Here is a 17,369-nt window from a genome sequence, read left to right as displayed (position 1 = left end):
ATGCATGCTTTTGTCTGCATGCAGCTAGGGGGGGGGTAGAGCTAGGGGGGGGGGGTAGAGCGCTGCCATACGTCGTGGTGTTCGACTGTGCTGCCATCTGATGTCGCACCACTGATAACTGTCGGCGCGGCGCCGCCGTCTCCATTTGCGTGTGTACAAACGCACGGTCGAGAGCCACTAATTCGAAATTATTTCGAGTTTGGCGATCTTTTGTGCTTACAGATACTTACCATGGTGAGGATAAACTGAAACTGCGTATACTTTGAATGTAACATAATGGACCACTCTTATCACTCGCCGTGGCCACTAGCGCTCACGCTATAGCTCTGCATCGTTACTAGTACTAATAGTTATCCCTTAACTGCATAAGTATCTAAAAGTGTTGTGCTTAAGTATCGCTTCTCGGCCTTTTGGCTAAGATCAAAGTGTAGTATCTGTTCTTATCAGCTTAATATCTGATACGTCCCCTACATGGGGACCAGAATATTAAACTGATTTTTGGACTTTGGCGGGGTTTTTGGAGCTTGCTCCAGCCCTGCCGCGGGTTGGCCTGGCATTGCACTACAGCCAGGATCGGCCCACTTTTGTTATCATGCGTTGTGATATGTGGTGAAAATAAAAGGATAAAGATACTTTTAAGATATATGACAATAAAAATTGACAAAACATGAAAATACGCCTCTTTTTGATCATGGTCATAGACAAACGCTCATACTAAATGGAATAAAAATGCGGGTATCGGCAAATTGTACCTGTGACCCCTCAATGTCCCTGAGGTCATCTCAGGTCATGAAGAAAAATGACCCAATCAATATCATTATGATTATAGACGTTTTTTTTTTCTCGAATTCCACTACTACGTGCCGCCCCCGACCCGAGCCACGATAACCGCTACAATAGGCGAATTAATTCACGCATTTATTTTGTTCCCAGACAATCGACATCTTTCAAGTACACGGTGCATCGGCGTCCTAAAATGTGACTGGAAAGGCCGCTCTATCTGGTGAAACTCAGTAAAGACGGTGCATCATCATCTAACTGAGGTACCTGTAAAGCTGACATCTTTATCACTATTCATTCGGTATCAGTGATGGACAGTGGGGGGCGTGTGGGAAGTTGTGGGTGACGACAGCTTTGCCTTACGTAAAGCATCATATGCTTTTAAAACTTTTCTCTTTTTATTAGTTTTGCTATAGCGTGAGGCGTGCAATCGTATATCGAAATGAAAAAAGTAACTGGAAAAATAGCAGTATCTATCGACATTCCTTACATCTGTGCTTTGGTAAGGTCCTGACAAATGCTTTATTTATTCATATTAGCCGTTTTCACGACGGCCATCTGGTACACATTTGATGCACAGGTGGTACAGATAAAGTGCAGAATTGGTCAAATCAGGTTCAGTGTGTCCTCTTAGCAGCTATCAGCTAGCACTTATATGCACTAATTTCTTATATGCCTGATTTGTCATATTTTCAGAGAGCATCATCGATTAAAACACTGTAATAAATTCATAAAATGAAGCTATTTGCTGTAAAAGAAAGTACGTGCAGATTTGATCACATCAGGTGCATTCGCCGGATAGACCGTCGTGAAAACGGCCATTAACTACTATCAAGATACATTTTTGTCGATACGTGCCTTATTCGTTACGTACATGATTAATCAGTACTTTTGCTGACGTACATGTGCAATACGTACTTTTGCGATGCATGCTTTTGTCTGCATGCAGCTAGGGGGGGGGGGGGTAGAGCTAGGGGGGGGGGGGGGGTAGAGCGCTGCCATACGTCGTGGTGTTCGACTGTGCTGCCATCTGATGTCGCACCACTGATAACTGTCGGCGCGGCGCCGCCGTCTCCATTTGCGTGTGTACAAACGCACGGTCGAGAGCCACTAATTCGAAATTATTTCGAGTTTGGCGATCTTTTGTGCTTACAGATACTTACCATGGTGAGGATAAACTGAAACTGCGTATACTTTGAATGTAACATAATGGACCACTCTTATCACTCGCCGTGGCCACTAGCGCTCACGCTATAGCTCTGCATCGTTACTAGTACTAATAGTTATCCCTTAACTGCATAAGTATCTAAAAGTGTTGTGCTTAAGTATCGCTTCTCGGCCTTTTGGCTAAGATCAAAGTGTAGTATCTGTGGGTTGTTTAACCTATTTTAACTCGCGCGAGGCGCTTTTTGACTTTGATCTTGGCCAAAGGGTCGGGAATTGTATTCCCTTGTAATCCCTGTGACCTTGAGCAGTGCCGTGTTGCTGTGCCCGTCCACATGGTGTCGCCACCGTCGCCGCTTGCCGAGGAGGGGGCGCCGCTGCTGCTCTACACCAGGTGAGACCGCGCGGCGACTGCCTCCCCGCCTCCCCCCCCCCCCCCCTAGCTTCCGGGCAACGGCCTTCAGCCGTTGACCCGTTTTCAAAGGTTTCGCGCCAAAACCCAGACCGTTGGGATTTGGCGCCAAACCTTTGAATTTGAACTCCCTTCCCGCCCTTTCCCACCTAACGCCGGCCTGTTGATGAACATTTCTTGTTTTTGCTAAATCTGCTTTTGATCTCATTTGCTTCAATTCTACCCCTTTTCGGCCTGTTTTACGTCTAAATTACCCGTATTCCGTGCCCGTACCCATACCGTTTCTCCGTCCCGGCCTCGCCGCGTGGTTTCCCGTGCCCGAGCCGGCGCCCCCGACTCGCTGGCCTGTGCTGTGTGCTGTGTGTTGTGTTGTGTTGTTTGATAGTGTATTGTTGTGCCTTTTATCATGTCTGCGCCACCTTCCCGTGCTCCCACCGTGTCCCCTCCCCGGGCGGCGGACACCCAGCCCACGATCGATGGCGAGCGTCTCGTGTTGCCCTTCCCTCTGCCTGGCCTCTTGCTATGCCCCGTGGAGGGCTGTGGGACCCGCTACGCTAACTGCAGTGCCTCGACCATGCGTCAGAGCCTGAAGCGCCATGTGAAACGGTGTCACACGGAATTGACCGCTGCCCAGTGGGTGTGTGGGGGGTGCAGGGAGGAGCTGCCCTACCACTTCAACAGGCACGGCTGCTTTGCGCAGCCGGCCGCCGCGGGCCCGGTGGCCATGCCCCACCGGTGCTGGTGCGGCCGCAGTTTCACCACCCGCCGCGGCCTGACCAATCACGCCCGCCTGTGTCGCAGCTCGCCCGTCCACGTGGACACACCCAGTCTGTCCCTGTCCCGTGTGACCGCCGACGCTGACCGACCAGCCCCGGGTGATGACGCCGTCCCCCTGCCCCCGCTCACCCCTCCCGAGGCCCCCGTCCGCGGCTCGGCCTCTGACCCCGGCCCCGGCTCGCCCCGCTCGAGCCTGTCGAGCCCGCTGGCCGACCGGCGCGGCTCCGGTGGCCGGCCGGCCGCCGGTGACGTCACCGACGATGACGTAACCGATGGTGACGTCACCCTGACGCCTGACTGTGAGGTGACACCCCGTCCCGGCCCTGTGACGCCCCGGTCCGGCCCTGTGACGCCCCAGCCCGGCCCTGTGAGTGTCACGGTGGTGCTGCCCCCCGGGTCTGTGTCGCAGTCGCCCGTGCCGTCCCCGGGAGTGATGTCGGACGTGTCTGATGTGACGTCAGTCATGTCTAGTGTGTCCTCCACTGATGTGACCTCCTCCTTCTCGACGTCTGACTCGTCTGGGTCGTCGACCCCGCTCGGCACCCCGTGTGCCCTGACGCCCCGCGCCCGCCGGTCCCTGCGGACCAGCCCGGCCCGGCCCGACCCTCCTGGTGACCCCGTGTCGCCCCCTGCTAACCGGGACCGTCCCAGCCCCCTCCAGCGACTCGCCCGGCGATTCATGGCGGCGATCGGCCGTGGCGGCCGGCGGCCGGCGGCCCCGGCCCGGCGGGACCCCTCCCTGCCCCGTCCAGACTCACCCCTCCTGCCCCCGTTCCCGCCCTCCCTGGAGGCTTGTCGGCGGTCGGAGAGTGGGAGTGAGCTGGACATCACCCTGGAGACCCCGCCGCGGGCCCCCTCCCCCTCTGACTGGACCCTGCTGGAGGACCTGGCCGTCTCCTCTGACTCCGAGGCGGCCGTGACGGAGGACAGCCTGCCGCTGTCGCTGCGGCTGGCCGGCACCGACTCCCCTCCCCTCCCGGTGCCCGCTGACGCTCCGTCCCCCGACAGAGCCCCGACGCCGCCGCTGGATCCGGCTCCGTCCTCCCCACTCTCCCCAGCTGACTGCCCGCCGCCCGACAGAGCCGAGACGCCGCCGCCGGACGCTGCTCCGCGCTCTGTCCCTGCTCCGGCCTCTGCCTCGTCAGCTGACGGCTCGCCGCCGTCCGCCGCCGGCCGGCCTCCCCCCGCCCCCTCCCCTCCGACTGACTCGGGTAGCGGTGGGGGTGATGAGCGGAGGAGAAGGAAGCGACGCCGGCGCCGCCGTGACCGGCGTGGACCGGTCCCCCGTGACCCGGCCCGTGACGTGCCCGTCCCCGGTGACCTGACCTGCTCGTCCCATCCCGGCCGTGACCCGTCCTCCCATGGCAGCCCACCCCCGAGGGACACCAGTGGTGACGGCTGTGGCTGGCCCCGCCGGACACTGGTGTTCCACCAGTCCCGTGCTCCCGTCCCACAGGACCCGGTGGACGGTGACCCCCGCCGTGGCCCGCCTGTCAGTGACCTCGGTGGCCCCCCTGTGACCTCCACTGACCGTGGCCGTGACTGTGCCGCGCGCACCCAGCCCTGTACCCCTACCCGTCGTGTACGGACCCCTCCCGGGTTCCCGTCCCGGGGAGGACGGCCCCCGCCCGGGTTCCCGGCCCGTGACGTGCCCCTTCACGGCCCCGTGTCGCCCGGTGCCCGTGCCGCTGTCGGTGACAGTGGCCTCACACGGACGTACAGTGAGGTGGTGCGGACCCCAGTGCCTCACGCTGTGCCGCCCGTGACCCGCCCCGAGCCGCCCGCACCCCGTGCTGTGCCGCCCGCACCCCATGCCGTGCCGGGTCCCTCCCGTGACCCCGGTGGTGACCGGCGTGCTAACCGTGGTCGTGGAGGCCGTGACGGGGGTCGTGGCCGCCAACCCGCCGCTAACCCGGCCCGTGCCGCCGCCGGTGGCCGCCCCGGCGCTGACCTGACCCGCCGTGCACCCGTGTCACCCCGTGGCCGTGACCCTCCCCATGGCGGTGCTGCGCCCCGCCCCACCCGTGGCCGCGGTCCGCCCGGTGACCCCGCTCACCGTGACCGTCCCAGCGTCGCCCGTGACCCAGCCGTGACCCGTCCCGGCCGTGGCCGCTCCGGCGGCGAGCCTACCGGCGCCGGCCGTGGTGCTCGCGGCAGAGGTGGCCGTGGTGGTCGCCCACCCGCTGACCAGCCTCGTGTCACGCCCCGTGTCCCGCCTGACCCGCCCCGCGGCTCGCCCGGCGCTACTGCGCGCGTGCCGCCTGGTCACCCGCCTCGCGCCCCACCCGGTGACCCCGCCGGCGCTGTGGCCGGTGGACCGCCCCGTGCTCCGCCCCGTGACCCGCCCGGTGACCCGCCCGGTGACCCGCCCACTGACCGTGACCCCGCCCCTGACCGACCTGCCGGCGGTGCCCGTGGTGGCGGCCGCGGTCGTGGTCGTGGCCGTGGTGCCTCCCGCGGTCGTGGCCGAGGTGGTGCCTCCCGTGGCCGGGGTGGTGCTGCTGGTGCCCCCGCTGGTGACCCCGCTGGTGACCCTGACGGTGGTGCCGGTGGCGGTGGCCGTGGTGGCGGTCGTGGCCGTGGCCGCGGCGGCCCTGGCCGTGGTCGGGGCCGTGGTGCCGGCCGTGGTGGTGGTGCTGGAGGTGCTGGTGACCCCGCCGGCGCCCCTGACCCCGCCGTCGCCCCTGACCCCACCCAGCAGGGCCCGGAGCCGACCGAGCTGCAGCAGGAATTCCTGCCCATACTGACCGCCTTGCAGGAGACCCACACCCCGTGGGAGGATGTGGAGCGCCAGCTCACCCGGCTGTGCGCCGAGGCGGCCCGGCGTAACGCCGACTACCATGAGCGGCGCCGGCGCCCCGCCCCCTGGCGCCCCCCTAACGAGCGGCCGCCCGCTGACCGTCCCCCCGCCGGCGAGCCCCGCCCCCCTCCAGCGGAGCAGGAGCCGGAGCCGGCCGAGGACCACCGGCGGCCCTGGCAGCCGCCGGCCTACGCGGCCGAGGAGGCCAGCCGGCTGCAGCGGCTGTACCGCTCCAACAGGGAGAAGGCGGTGCGGCAGGTGCTACGGGAGGAGACGCCCCCGTGCCCCGTGCCCGGCGAGCAGCTGGCGGCCCACTTCGCCCCTCCTCCCTGCCCCCCTGTGGAGTGGGACCGGCGGCCGCAGGAGGTCCCTGACCTGACCCCCGCCGCCCCCTCCCCGGCTCTGACCGCCCCGTTCCGAGCCGACGAGGTGTGGGGCCGTCTCCGGCGGGCGGCCAACACCGCCCCCGGCCCTGACGGGCTGCGCTACGCCGCCTGGCGCGCCCTCGACCCCGGCGCCCTGCTGCTGACCCGGGCGTTCGAGCTCTGCCGGCTGGCGCGCCGCGTCCCGCCCACCTGGCTGGTGTCAGAGACGGCCCTCCTCCACAAGGGGGGTGACCCGACCCGGCCCGACAGCTGGCGGCCGATCGCCCTCGGCGCCACGGTCGCCAAGCTGTACGCTGGTGTGTGGGCCGACCGTCTGTCCGGGTGGGTGGAGGCCGCTGACCTCCTCTCCACAGGCCAGAAGGGTTTCCGGCCATTCGACGGCGTGCTGGAGCACAACTTTGTGCTCCAGAGCGCCATCAACAGCGCCCGGGAGGACGGGACAGAGACCCACGTGGCCTTCATTGACCTGACCAATGCTTTCGGCTCGGTCCCCCACAGCCTCCTTTGGCAGGTCTTGCAGCGGGTCGGTGTGCCGGAGGAGGTCGTGGCGGTGGTACAGGGCCTGTACCAGGGCAGCGCCACCCGGTACCGCGCCGGGGACGGCCTGACCGCGCCGGTGGCGTGCCAGCGTGGCGTGCGGCAGGGGTGCCCCCTCAGCGGCCTCCTCTTCTCCCTCGCCCTGGAGCCGCTGCTGCGGGCCCTCGCCGCCGCGCAGGTGCGCTGCCTGGCCTACGCCGATGACCTGGCTCTGATTTTCAGCCGGCGCAGCGAGGTGCAGGACGGCCTGGCGCTGCTGGAGCGCGTGTGCGCCTGGGCCGGGCTGACCCCCAACCCGGGGAAGTCGGCCCTGCTCTCCGTCGGCGCCCCCTCCCCGCCCGCCACCCTGTGCGGCGCCCCCTTGCCCCTCATTGACAGGGACGGGGCCTACAGGTACCTCGGCCGACCCGTCGGGCACACCCGCCTGATCCAGCCGCCCCTGCAGGTGGTGGCCGAGGCGCGCCGTGACGCCGCCCGCCTCCTGGGTTCGCCCCTGGCCCCCTGGCAGAAGCTGGACGCGGTGCGGGCGTTCATCGCCCCACGGCTTACCCACTGCCTGCGGCTGGGGGTGATCCCCAAGGGGGCCCTGGCCGCTTTTGACAGGTCGCTGCGGTGGCGCGTGAAGGGGGTCCTCAACCTGCCAATAAACGCCACAAATCACTACCTTTATAGCCCCACAGGTGCCGGTGGCGTGGGACTAACCCATTTCGCCCAGGAGGCGGATATCCTTCTGGCGGCGGCCACCCAGCGCCTCCTCCACTCCCGTGACCCGGCGGTGGCCGAGCTGGCGGCCGCCGAGCTGACCGGTGCCGCCCGGCGCCGTGTCCGCCGTGACCCGACCCCGGCCGACCTGGCGGACTACTTGAACGGGGTCGCCATGCGTGACGACGGCGGGGGCGTGTCGTGCCGCTCGACCCGGACCCGTGTGGCCACCACCGCCCTCGCCCGCCGCGCCCCCGTCCGCTGGCGCGCCGCTGACCCCCCTGTCCTGCAGGTGGGGGAGGCGGACGTGGAGCCGCGGCGCGAGTCGCGCGCGCTCCGGGAGGCGGTCCGCCGCACTGACCTCGCCGACCTGACCCGTCTCCCACAGCAGGGCAAGGTGCTGGCTTGTGTGGCCGACCAGCCGGTGAGCTCCCATTATATGTATAATGGGAGCTTCACCCGGTTCGCCGACTGGCGGTTCGTGCACCGCGCCCGTCTGTCCCTGGTCCCCCTTAACGCGTACTCCCGCAGGCCAGGGGCAGACCGCCGGTGCCGCCGGTGCGGCTACGTCCAAGAGACGCTGCCGCACGTCATCAATCATTGCCTTACAGCCCACGCCGAGGCCTACCAGAAGCGCCATGACGCGCTGCTGGCCCGGCTGGAGCGCGCCACGCCGGTCTTCCCCGGTGACGAGGTCCGGGTGAACCGTCGGGTGCCCGGCCTCGACTCTGCCCTCCGCCCCGACCTCGTGGTGACCCGTGGTGACCGAGTGACCCTTGTCGACGTCACGGTGTCCTTTGAAAATCGTCCAGAGGCCCTCCGCGCCGCCGCCGCTGAGAAGGAGCGAAAGTACGCGCCCCTCGTGCAGGAGCTGCGGCGGCAGGGGAAGACGGCCTCCGTGCACGCCCTGGTGCTGGGCTCCCTGGGCACCTGGGTCCGTTCTAACGAGACCACCCTCAGACAGCTGCGCGTCAGCCGGGTGTACGCCCGACTGATGCGTAAACTAATGGTCAGCGACACCCTCAGGTGGTCGAGGGACGTGTACGTGGAACACGTCACTGGTTCACGCCAGTATTAGGCGCCCCTGCCCCTCACGATGACCCCAGGGCCGTGTGACTGTGTTCTGGTGTTATTTGTTATGTTATGTTATGTAAATGATTGTACATTGTGTTGTGATTGTCTGTTGTGTTGTTGTTGTCAAGTGTTTGTACGTACCCGTGCCCTGGGTGCCAACTGAGCGTGACCAGATGACCGCTGACCCAGTGCAGGTCCGTGACCGACTCTGAGCCTGCCCGGCATCCGATACCCGTGTGCCGACCCCCCGGTGTCCGCCGCCCGGTCCCTCCCGTGTGTGTTGACCGCTGACCGGACCAGAGGTGGCCCTGGCCGCCGTCTCCGGCCGGGGCGACCGGGTGACTGGTGGAGCCGCCTCACCTGGTGGCTGAGGCTGCCCCGGTGGCCGTGGCCGCCGCCGTGCAGTCACCCGCTGGTGACCTGCGGCCGCTCTCCGGTGGCTGTGGTGGCTGCCCCACCCGGCGGCTGTAGCTGCCCGTCTGGCGGCCGGCCGCCCGCCGGTGGCTGGAGCCGCCTCACCCGGTGGTCGTGGCTGCCCGCGGTGGCTGTGGCTGCCCCCGGTGGCTGTGGCTGCCCCTGGTGGCCGTGGCTGCCCCCGGCGGCCGTGGCTGCCCCCGGTGGCTGTGGCTGCCCCTCGTCTGGTGGCCGCTGCCGTGGTCGCCTGCCGGTGACCTGGGGTCGCCTCCGGTGACCTGGGGTCGCCTCCGGTGACCGCCGGGCCGCTCCTGGCGTCCGTCGGCCGCCCTGCGGCGCTCTCCGCCCGGTCACGCTGGACCGGTGACCGGGGCTCGGCGGCCGCTGCCCGTGGTCGCCGTCTGCCGCTGGTGCCACTGGTGCCGGCCCGTCGGCTGGTACCGTCTGGTGCCGGCCCTGTCGACTGCTGGTATCTGGCGCACCGTCAAGTGGCTGGTGGCTGCCCTCTCGGTGGCCGCCGTCAAGTGGCCGGTGGCCGCTCTACTGATGGCCGGTGGCCGCCCTCCCGGTGGCCGCCTTCAAGCGGCCGCTGCCCGTGGCCGGTGGCCACCCTCCCGGTGGCCGCTGTCAAGTGGCCTGTGGCCGCTCTGCTGATGGCCGGTGGCCGCCCTCCCGGCGGCTGCCTTCAAGTGGCCGATGGCCGGTGGCCGCCCTCTCGGTGGTCGCCATCAAGTGGCCGCTGCCTGTGGCCGGTGGCCGCCCTCCCGGCGGCCGCCTTCAAGTGGCCGAAGCCGGTGGCCGCCCTCTCGGTGGCCACCTCCGTGACCGCCGCCCGGCTCGTGACCGCGGCTGTCCGTGCGCCGCGCTGCGCCCCGCCGCCCGGCGCCGACCGTTCTCCCCGAGACTGTCGGTCGGTCGGGGCTGTCGGTGCGCCGGGCCGCACCCCGTGCCGGCGCCCGCCGCTGCGGGCTGGAGACTGTTCCGGCCCGTCGGCCGGCGCTCGTTGGTGCCGCGGCACCCGTCGCTCGGCGCTGGCTGGCGCCGCCTGGCGACCGCGTCGCGAACTAGTGAGTGTGGTGCCCTGACCGCCGCGTCGGTCTGGGCTCGTCGGTGCCCGCTGGTGCCCCGTCGGCTCACTGCCGTCTCAGTGACGGACAGCTCAGTGACGTCACCGCTCGGTGATGTGCGCGCCGCGGTGACGTGGGGTGGGGAGTGTTGGGGTGGGAGTGATGGGACGGGGTGGGACGGGAGTGTGGTGGCGGACAGTGGCCACTCACTGGCCGTGGCCGACCGTAGTCGGTCCGCCGTGACTGTGCCGAGCGGTACTGGTCTGTCCCACGGTGACCGGCCTATCTCGCTGACACTCGTGCGCGTCCCGTGAGTCGCCCCGTGACCGTCGCTCGGCCGCTACGGGCCCTGGTGACCGGACTAGGTGACTGGTTATCACCTGTGGTGGTGACCTCCGGCAGTGACCGTCACCGCTCATACTGTGGTGCGACCAGTGTCGTGGGGCGGGGAGTGTCGGGATGGGTGTGGGATGGGAGGGGCGGGCTGGGAGTGTCTCATGTGTAATTGTATGCCATATGATGTAGATATCTCAGGATGGCTCTAACAGCCTAATGTGGCCTTATTACGGGCTGGCACTGAGCTCTACCGCGGTCACAGACCCGCTGTACTCGATCACCGTGACCGTGGTCCGTTCCACCCCCCTATGTCGACCGTTGGACTGTTTCGGTCTTTTTGCCGTAACTGTTAGTCGGCCCCGTGCCTCTGTGGACCAGAGGTCGGCGCCTTGACCCGTAGTACCGCGACTGCGGCTCCGTTGTGCCAATCCTCTGCCAATGCTGGCTTGGTATCTTAACGGGTCGGACTGTTTGTGTGTTAGTGTATGTGGGTATGTGGGCTGGGGAGGGTAGGGACGGGTGGCGGCGGGGATAATGTGTATGTTCCACTTGCCACTGTATGTATAACCTAATGTAATCTGAAGGGACGCTCTTGATCCCCTGCTCTGTCCTGCCTGTGCAGGCTCACCGATGTATGTCCGGTCGACAGACCCAGCAATGGACCCGTGAAGTCCAATGGCGCTCACCGCCTCCGACGATCGCCACTGTAGTATGTAAGCCAGTGTCGAAATGTGTGCTGTGTTATGTAGTAAGTGTGCGCCCCTTCGGGTAGCCCACTGACGTTAGCGCTCTATGTTGATTGCGTCTCTGACACGTAGGCTCCCCTGATGTCCGTGGCTCGCCGACTGCCACCGACCCAACATTGTACATAAGTCGTTGTACCTGAACTGCTGTAACGCTGGACCCGTTTGGTCCAATGGCGCTCGGCGCCTCTGTATGATTTTCTAGTGCTGCACCGATGTGCTGCTACCCGTCTCGGTCGGCCCGCACTCCGTGCTCGTCTGGCACCCCTCTACCCTCCCTGCTCCGAGGCGGTGGTGTGGGGTCGGCGCCCTCCGGTGGGTCTCGGCCGGTGTGGGCCGGGAGGACCCCGGACTCCCTCTCCCTGGCTTGGTGCCTAGTGGCTGGTGACGGGCGGCCATGGTGATGGCGTGGTGCGGCTCACCACACGATGGTGAGGCACGGAGTAGCTGCTTAGCTGATGGCTGGTGCCGATAGAGCTGATCTAGTGGTGATGGTGTGGGCCGCTACGGCGGCGGGCAGGTGGGCCCCAGTGGCCGCCCCGACCGACGCGTCGGACCGCCAGCCGGTGCCGGTGCGCACAGCTGGTGGTGCCCTGCTTTGGTGATGGTGATGGTGGTGCAGATCCCCAGCAACCCCCTCTCCTCCCTGGCCCGCCCCGCCGGCCCGCCGTGGTGCCTCCCCCACTGCCGCCTCCCTCCTCCCCCTCCCCGTTCCTCCCGCCAGCCTTGTCCGGGGTGTGTGGCCGACCGCCATGGTGACCCTGCGGGGTCTGTAACTATTAGCTTGTTGTTATCTTGTGCATGGTCTCTCTGTAACGGCTGGGCATGACTGTTGTCCCCGTTTTTCATTGCCTTGTTAGTGTCCGACCGTCCCTGTAATCACCATGTACTTTTTTGAATAAAAAAATCTGTTCTTATCAGCTTAATATCTGATACGTCCCCTACATGGGGACCAGAATATTAAACTGATTTTTGGACTTTGGCGGGGTTTTTGGAGCTTGCTCCAGCCCTGCCGCGGGTTGGCCTGGCATTGCACTACAGCCAGGATCGGCCCACTTTTGTTATCATGCGTTGTGATATGTGGTGAAAATAAAAGGATAAAGATACTTTTAAGATATATGACAATAAAAATTGACAAAACATGAAAATACGCCTCTTTTTGATCATGGTCATAGACAAACGCTCATACTAAATGGAATAAAAATGCGGGTATCGGCAAATTGTACCTGTGACCCCTCAATGTCCCTGAGGTCATCTCAGGTCATGAAGAAAAATGACCCAATCAATATCATTATGATTATAGACGTTTTTTTTTCTCGAATTCCACTACTACGTGCCGCCCCCGACCCGAGCCACGATAACCGCTACAATAGGCGAATTAATTCACGCATTTATTTTGTTCCCAGACAATCGACATCTTTCAAGTACACGGTGCATCGGCGTCCTAAAATGTGACTGGAAAGGCCGCTCTATCTGGTGAAACTCAGTAAAGACGGTGCATCATCATCTAACTGAGGTACCTGTAAAGCTGACATCTTTATCACTATTCATTCGGTATCAGTGATGGACAGTGGGGGGCGTGTGGGAAGTTGTGGGTGACGACAGCTTTGCCTTACGTAAAGCATCATATGCTTTTAAAACTTTTCTCTTTTTATTAGTTTTGCTATAGCGTGAGGCGTGCAATCGTATATCGAAATGAAAAAAGTAACTGGAAAAATAGCAGTATCTATCGACATTCCTTACATCTGTGCTTTGGTAAGGTCCTGACAAATGCTTTATTTATTCATATTAGCCGTTTTCACGACGGCCATCTGGTACACATTTGATGCACAGGTGGTACAGATAAAGTGCAGAATTGGTCAAATCAGGTTCAGTGTGTCCTCTTAGCAGCTATCAGCTAGCACTTATATGCACTAATTTCTTATATGCCTGATTTGTCATATTTTCAGAGAGCATCATCGATTAAAACACTAATAAATTCATAAAATGAAGCTATTTGCTGTAAAAGAAAGTACGTGCAGATTTGATCACATCAGGTGCATTCGCCGGATAGACCGTCGTGAAAACGGCCATTAACTACTATCAAGATACATTTTTGTCGATACGTGCCTTATTCGTTACGTACATGATTAATCAGTACTTTTGCTGACGTACATGTGCAATACGTACTTTTGCGATGCATGCTTTTGTCTGCATGCAGCTAGGGGGGGGGGGGTAGAGCTAGGGGGGGGGGGGGGTAGAGCGCTGCCATACGTCGTGGTGTTCGACTGTGCTGCCATCTGATGTCGCACCACTGATAACTGTCGGCGCGGCGCCGCCGTCTCCATTTGCGTGTGTACAAACGCACGGTCGAGAGCCACTAATTCGAAATTATTTCGAGTTTGGCGATCTTTTGTGCTTACAGATACTTACCATGGTGAGGATAAACTGAAACTGCGTATACTTTGAATGTAACATAATGGACCACTCTTATCACTCGCCGTGGCCACTAGCGCTCACGCTATAGCTCTGCATCGTTACTAGTACTAATAGTTATCCCTTAACTGCATAAGTATCTAAAAGTGTTGTGCTTAAGTATCGCTTCTCGGCCTTTTGGCTAAGATCAAAGTGTAGTATCTGTTCTTATCAGCTTAATATCTGATACGTCCCCTACATGGGGACCAGAATATTAAACTGATTTTTGGACTTTGGCGGGGTTTTTGGAGCTTGCTCCAGCCCTGCCGCGGGTTGGCCTGGCATTGCACTACAGCCAGGATCGGCCCACTTTTGTTATCATGCGTTGTGATATGTGGTGAAAATAAAAGGATAAAGATACTTTTAAGATATATGACAATAAAAATTGACAAAACATGAAAATACGCCTCTTTTTGATCATGGTCATAGACAAACGCTCATACTAAATGGAATAAAAATGCGGGTATCGGCAAATTGTACCTGTGACCCCTCAATGTCCCTGAGGTCATCTCAGGTCATGAAGAAAAATGACCCAATCAATATCATTATGATTATAGACGTTTTTTTTTCTCGAATTCCACTACTACGTGCCGCCCCCGACCCGAGCCACGATAACCGCTACAATAGGCGAATTAATTCACGCATTTATTTTGTTCCCAGACAATCGACATCTTTCAAGTACACGGTGCATCGGCGTCCTAAAATGTGACTGGAAAGGCCGCTCTATCTGGTGAAACTCAGTAAAGACGGTGCATCATCATCTAACTGAGGTACCTGTAAAGCTGACATCTTTATCACTATTCATTCGGTATCAGTGATGGACAGTGGGGGGCGTGTGGGAAGTTGTGGGTGACGACAGCTTTGCCTTACGTAAAGCATCATATGCTTTTAAAACTTTTCTCTTTTTATTAGTTTTGCTATAGCGTGAGGCGTGCAATCGTATATCGAAATGAAAAAAGTAACTGGAAAAATAGCAGTATCTATCGACATTCCTTACATCTGTGCTTTGGTAAGGTCCTGACAAATGCTTTATTTATTCATATTAGCCGTTTTCACGACGGCCATCTGGTACACATTTGATGCACAGGTGGTACAGATAAAGTGCAGAATTGGTCAAATCAGGTTCAGTGTGTCCTCTTAGCAGCTATCAGCTAGCACTTATATGCACTAATTTCTTATATGCCTGATTTGTCATATTTTCAGAGAGCATCATCGATTAAAACACTAATAAATTCATAAAATGAAGCTATTTGCTGTAAAAGAAAGTACGTGCAGATTTGATCACATCAGGTGCATTCGCCGGATAGACCGTCGTGAAAACGGCCATTAACTACTATCAAGATACATTTTTGTCGATACGTGCCTTATTCGTTACGTACATGATTAATCAGTACTTTTGCTGACGTACATGTGCAATACGTACTTTTGCGATGCATGCTTTTGTCTGCATGCAGCTAGGGGGGGGGGGTAGAGCTAGGGGGGGGGGGGGGGTAGAGCGCTGCCATACGTCGTGGTGTTCGACTGTGCTGCCATCTGATGTCGCACCACTGATAACTGTCGGCGCGGCGCCGCCGTCTCCATTTGCGTGTGTACAAACGCACGGTCGAGAGCCACTAATTCGAAATTATTTCGAGTTTGGCGATCTTTTGTGCTTACAGATACTTACCATGGTGAGGATAAACTGAAACTGCGTATACTTTGAATGTAACATAATGGACCACTCTTATCACTCGCCGTGGCCACTAGCGCTCACGCTATAGCTCTGCATCGTTACTAGTACTAATAGTTATCCCTTAACTGCATAAGTATCTAAAAGTGTTGTGCTTAAGTATCGCTTCTCGGCCTTTTGGCTAAGATCAAAGTGTAGTATCTGTTCTTATCAGCTTAATATCTGATACGTCCCCTACATGGGGACCAGAATATTAAACTGATTTTTGGACTTTGGCGGGGTTTTTGGAGCTTGCTCCAGCCCTGCCGCGGGTTGGCCTGGCATTGCACTACAGCCAGGATCGGCCCACTTTTGTTATCATGCGTTGTGATATGTGGTGAAAATAAAAGGATAAAGATACTTTTAAGATATATGACAATAAAAATTGACAAAACATGAAAATACGCCTCTTTTTGATCATGGTCATAGACAAACGCTCATACTAAATGGAATAAAAATGCGGGTATCGGCAAATTGTACCTGTGACCCCTCAATGTCCCTGAGGTCATCTCAGGTCATGAAGAAAAATGACCCAATCAATATCATTATGATTATAGACGTTTTTTTTTCTCGAATTCCACTACTACGTGCCGCCCCCGACCCGAGCCACGATAACCGCTACAATAGGCGAATTAATTCACGCATTTATTTTGTTCCCAGACAATCGACATCTTTCAAGTACACGGTGCATCGGCGTCCTAAAATGTGACTGGAAAGGCCGCTCTATCTGGTGAAACTCAGTAAAGACGGTGCATCATCATCTAACTGAGGTACCTGTAAAGCTGACATCTTTATCACTATTCATTCGGTATCAGTGATGGACAGTGGGGGGCGTGTGGGAAGTTGTGGGTGACGACAGCTTTGCCTTACGTAAAGCATCATATGCTTTTAAAACTTTTCTCTTTTTATTAGTTTTGCTATAGCGTGAGGCGTGCAATCGTATATCGAAATGAAAAAAGTAACTGGAAAAATAGCAGTATCTATCGACATTCCTTACATCTGTGCTTTGGTAAGGTCCTGACAAATGCTTTATTTATTCATATTAGCCGTTTTCACGACGGCCATCTGGTACACATTTGATGCACAGGTGGTACAGATAAAGTGCAGAATTGGTCAAATCAGGTTCAGTGTGTCCTCTTAGCAGCTATCAGCTAGCACTTATATGCACTAATTTCTTATATGCCTGATTTGTCATATTTTCAGAGAGCATCATCGATTAAAACACTGTAATAAATTCATAAAATGAAGCTATTTGCTGTAAAAGAAAGTACGTGCAGATTTGATCACATCAGGTGCATTCGCCGGATAGACCGTCGTGAAAACGGCCATTAACTACTATCAAGATACATTTTTGTCGATACGTGCCTTATTCGTTACGTACATGATTAATCAGTACTTTTGCTGACGTACATGTGCAATACGTACTTTTGCGATGCATGCTTTTGTCTGCATGCAGCTAGGGGGGGGGGTAGAGCTAGGGGGGGGGGGTAGAGCGCTGCCATACGTCGTGGTGTTCGACTGTGCTGCCATCTGATGTCGCACCACTGATAACTGTCGGCGCGGCGCCGCCGTCTCCATTTGCGTGTGTACAAACGCACGGTCGAGAGCCACTAATTCGAAATTATTTCGAGTTTGGCGATCTTTTGTGCTTACAGATACTTACCATGGTGAGGATAAACTGAAACTGCGTATACTTTGAATGTAACATAATGGACCACTCTTATCACTCGCCGTGGCCACTAGCGCTCACGCTATAGCTCTGCATCGTTACTAGTACTAATAGTTATCCCTTAACTGCATAAGTATCTAAAAGTGTTGTGCTTAAGTATCGCTTCTCGGCCTTTTGGCTAAGATCAAAGTGTAGTATCTGTGGGTTTGTTAACCTATTTTGAAGTCGCGCGAGGCGCTTTTCACTTTGATTTTAGCCAAAAGGTCGGGAATTGTATTCCCTGTCGGATCTGTGGTGTGCAGTGTTTCTGTGCCAGTCCGCGTGGTGTCGCCACCGTCGCCGCCTA

At 58.9% G+C, this 17,369-nt stretch overlaps 1 protein-coding gene, 3 non-coding genes and 3 pseudogenes across 4 annotated transcripts; all 7 read left to right on the top strand.

Annotated features, from left to right (window-relative positions):
- Positions 1-394: 394 nt before the first annotated feature.
- Positions 395-587, top strand: LOC122376578. The gene has a single exon (XR_006255668.1). It is a non-coding gene; the product is annotated as a U2 spliceosomal RNA (small nuclear RNA).
- Positions 588-2,107: 1,520 nt separating this feature from the next.
- On the top strand, positions 2,108-2,251 carry LOC122376573 (annotated as a pseudogene).
- Positions 2,252-2,279: 28 nt separating this feature from the next.
- On the top strand, positions 2,280-8,636 carry LOC122376561. The gene is made up of 8 exons (XM_043356463.1): positions 2,280-2,338; positions 3,158-3,349; positions 3,722-4,273; positions 4,590-4,625; positions 5,259-5,697; positions 5,832-5,980; positions 6,173-7,424; positions 7,851-8,636. The coding sequence occupies exons 1-8, from the start codon at positions 2,280-2,282 to the stop codon at positions 8,634-8,636; spliced, it is 3,465 nt and encodes a 1,154-aa protein (XP_043212398.1).
- Positions 8,637-12,070: 3,434 nt separating this feature from the next.
- Positions 12,071-12,253, top strand: LOC122376569 (annotated as a pseudogene).
- A 1,515-nt stretch (positions 12,254-13,768) lies between these two features.
- LOC122376577 lies at positions 13,769-13,961 on the top strand. The gene has a single exon (XR_006255667.1). It is a non-coding gene; the product is annotated as a U2 spliceosomal RNA (small nuclear RNA).
- Positions 13,962-15,476: 1,515 nt separating this feature from the next.
- LOC122376575 lies at positions 15,477-15,669 on the top strand. Its single transcript, XR_006255666.1, has one exon. It is a non-coding gene; the product is annotated as a U2 spliceosomal RNA (small nuclear RNA).
- A 1,512-nt stretch (positions 15,670-17,181) lies between these two features.
- On the top strand, positions 17,182-17,351 carry LOC122376576 (annotated as a pseudogene).
- Positions 17,352-17,369: the final 18 nt, after the last annotated feature.

The sequence above is a fragment of the Amphibalanus amphitrite genome, unplaced genomic scaffold, assembly GCF_019059575.1.
Source record: "Amphibalanus amphitrite isolate SeventyFive unplaced genomic scaffold, NRLGWU_Aamphi_draft 002200F_arrow, whole genome shotgun sequence".
NCBI lineage: Eukaryota > Metazoa > Arthropoda > Thecostraca > Balanomorpha > Balanidae > Amphibalanus > Amphibalanus amphitrite.
Note: the sequence above shows the minus strand (reverse complement) of the source record. Positions and strands in the feature narration are given on the sequence as shown.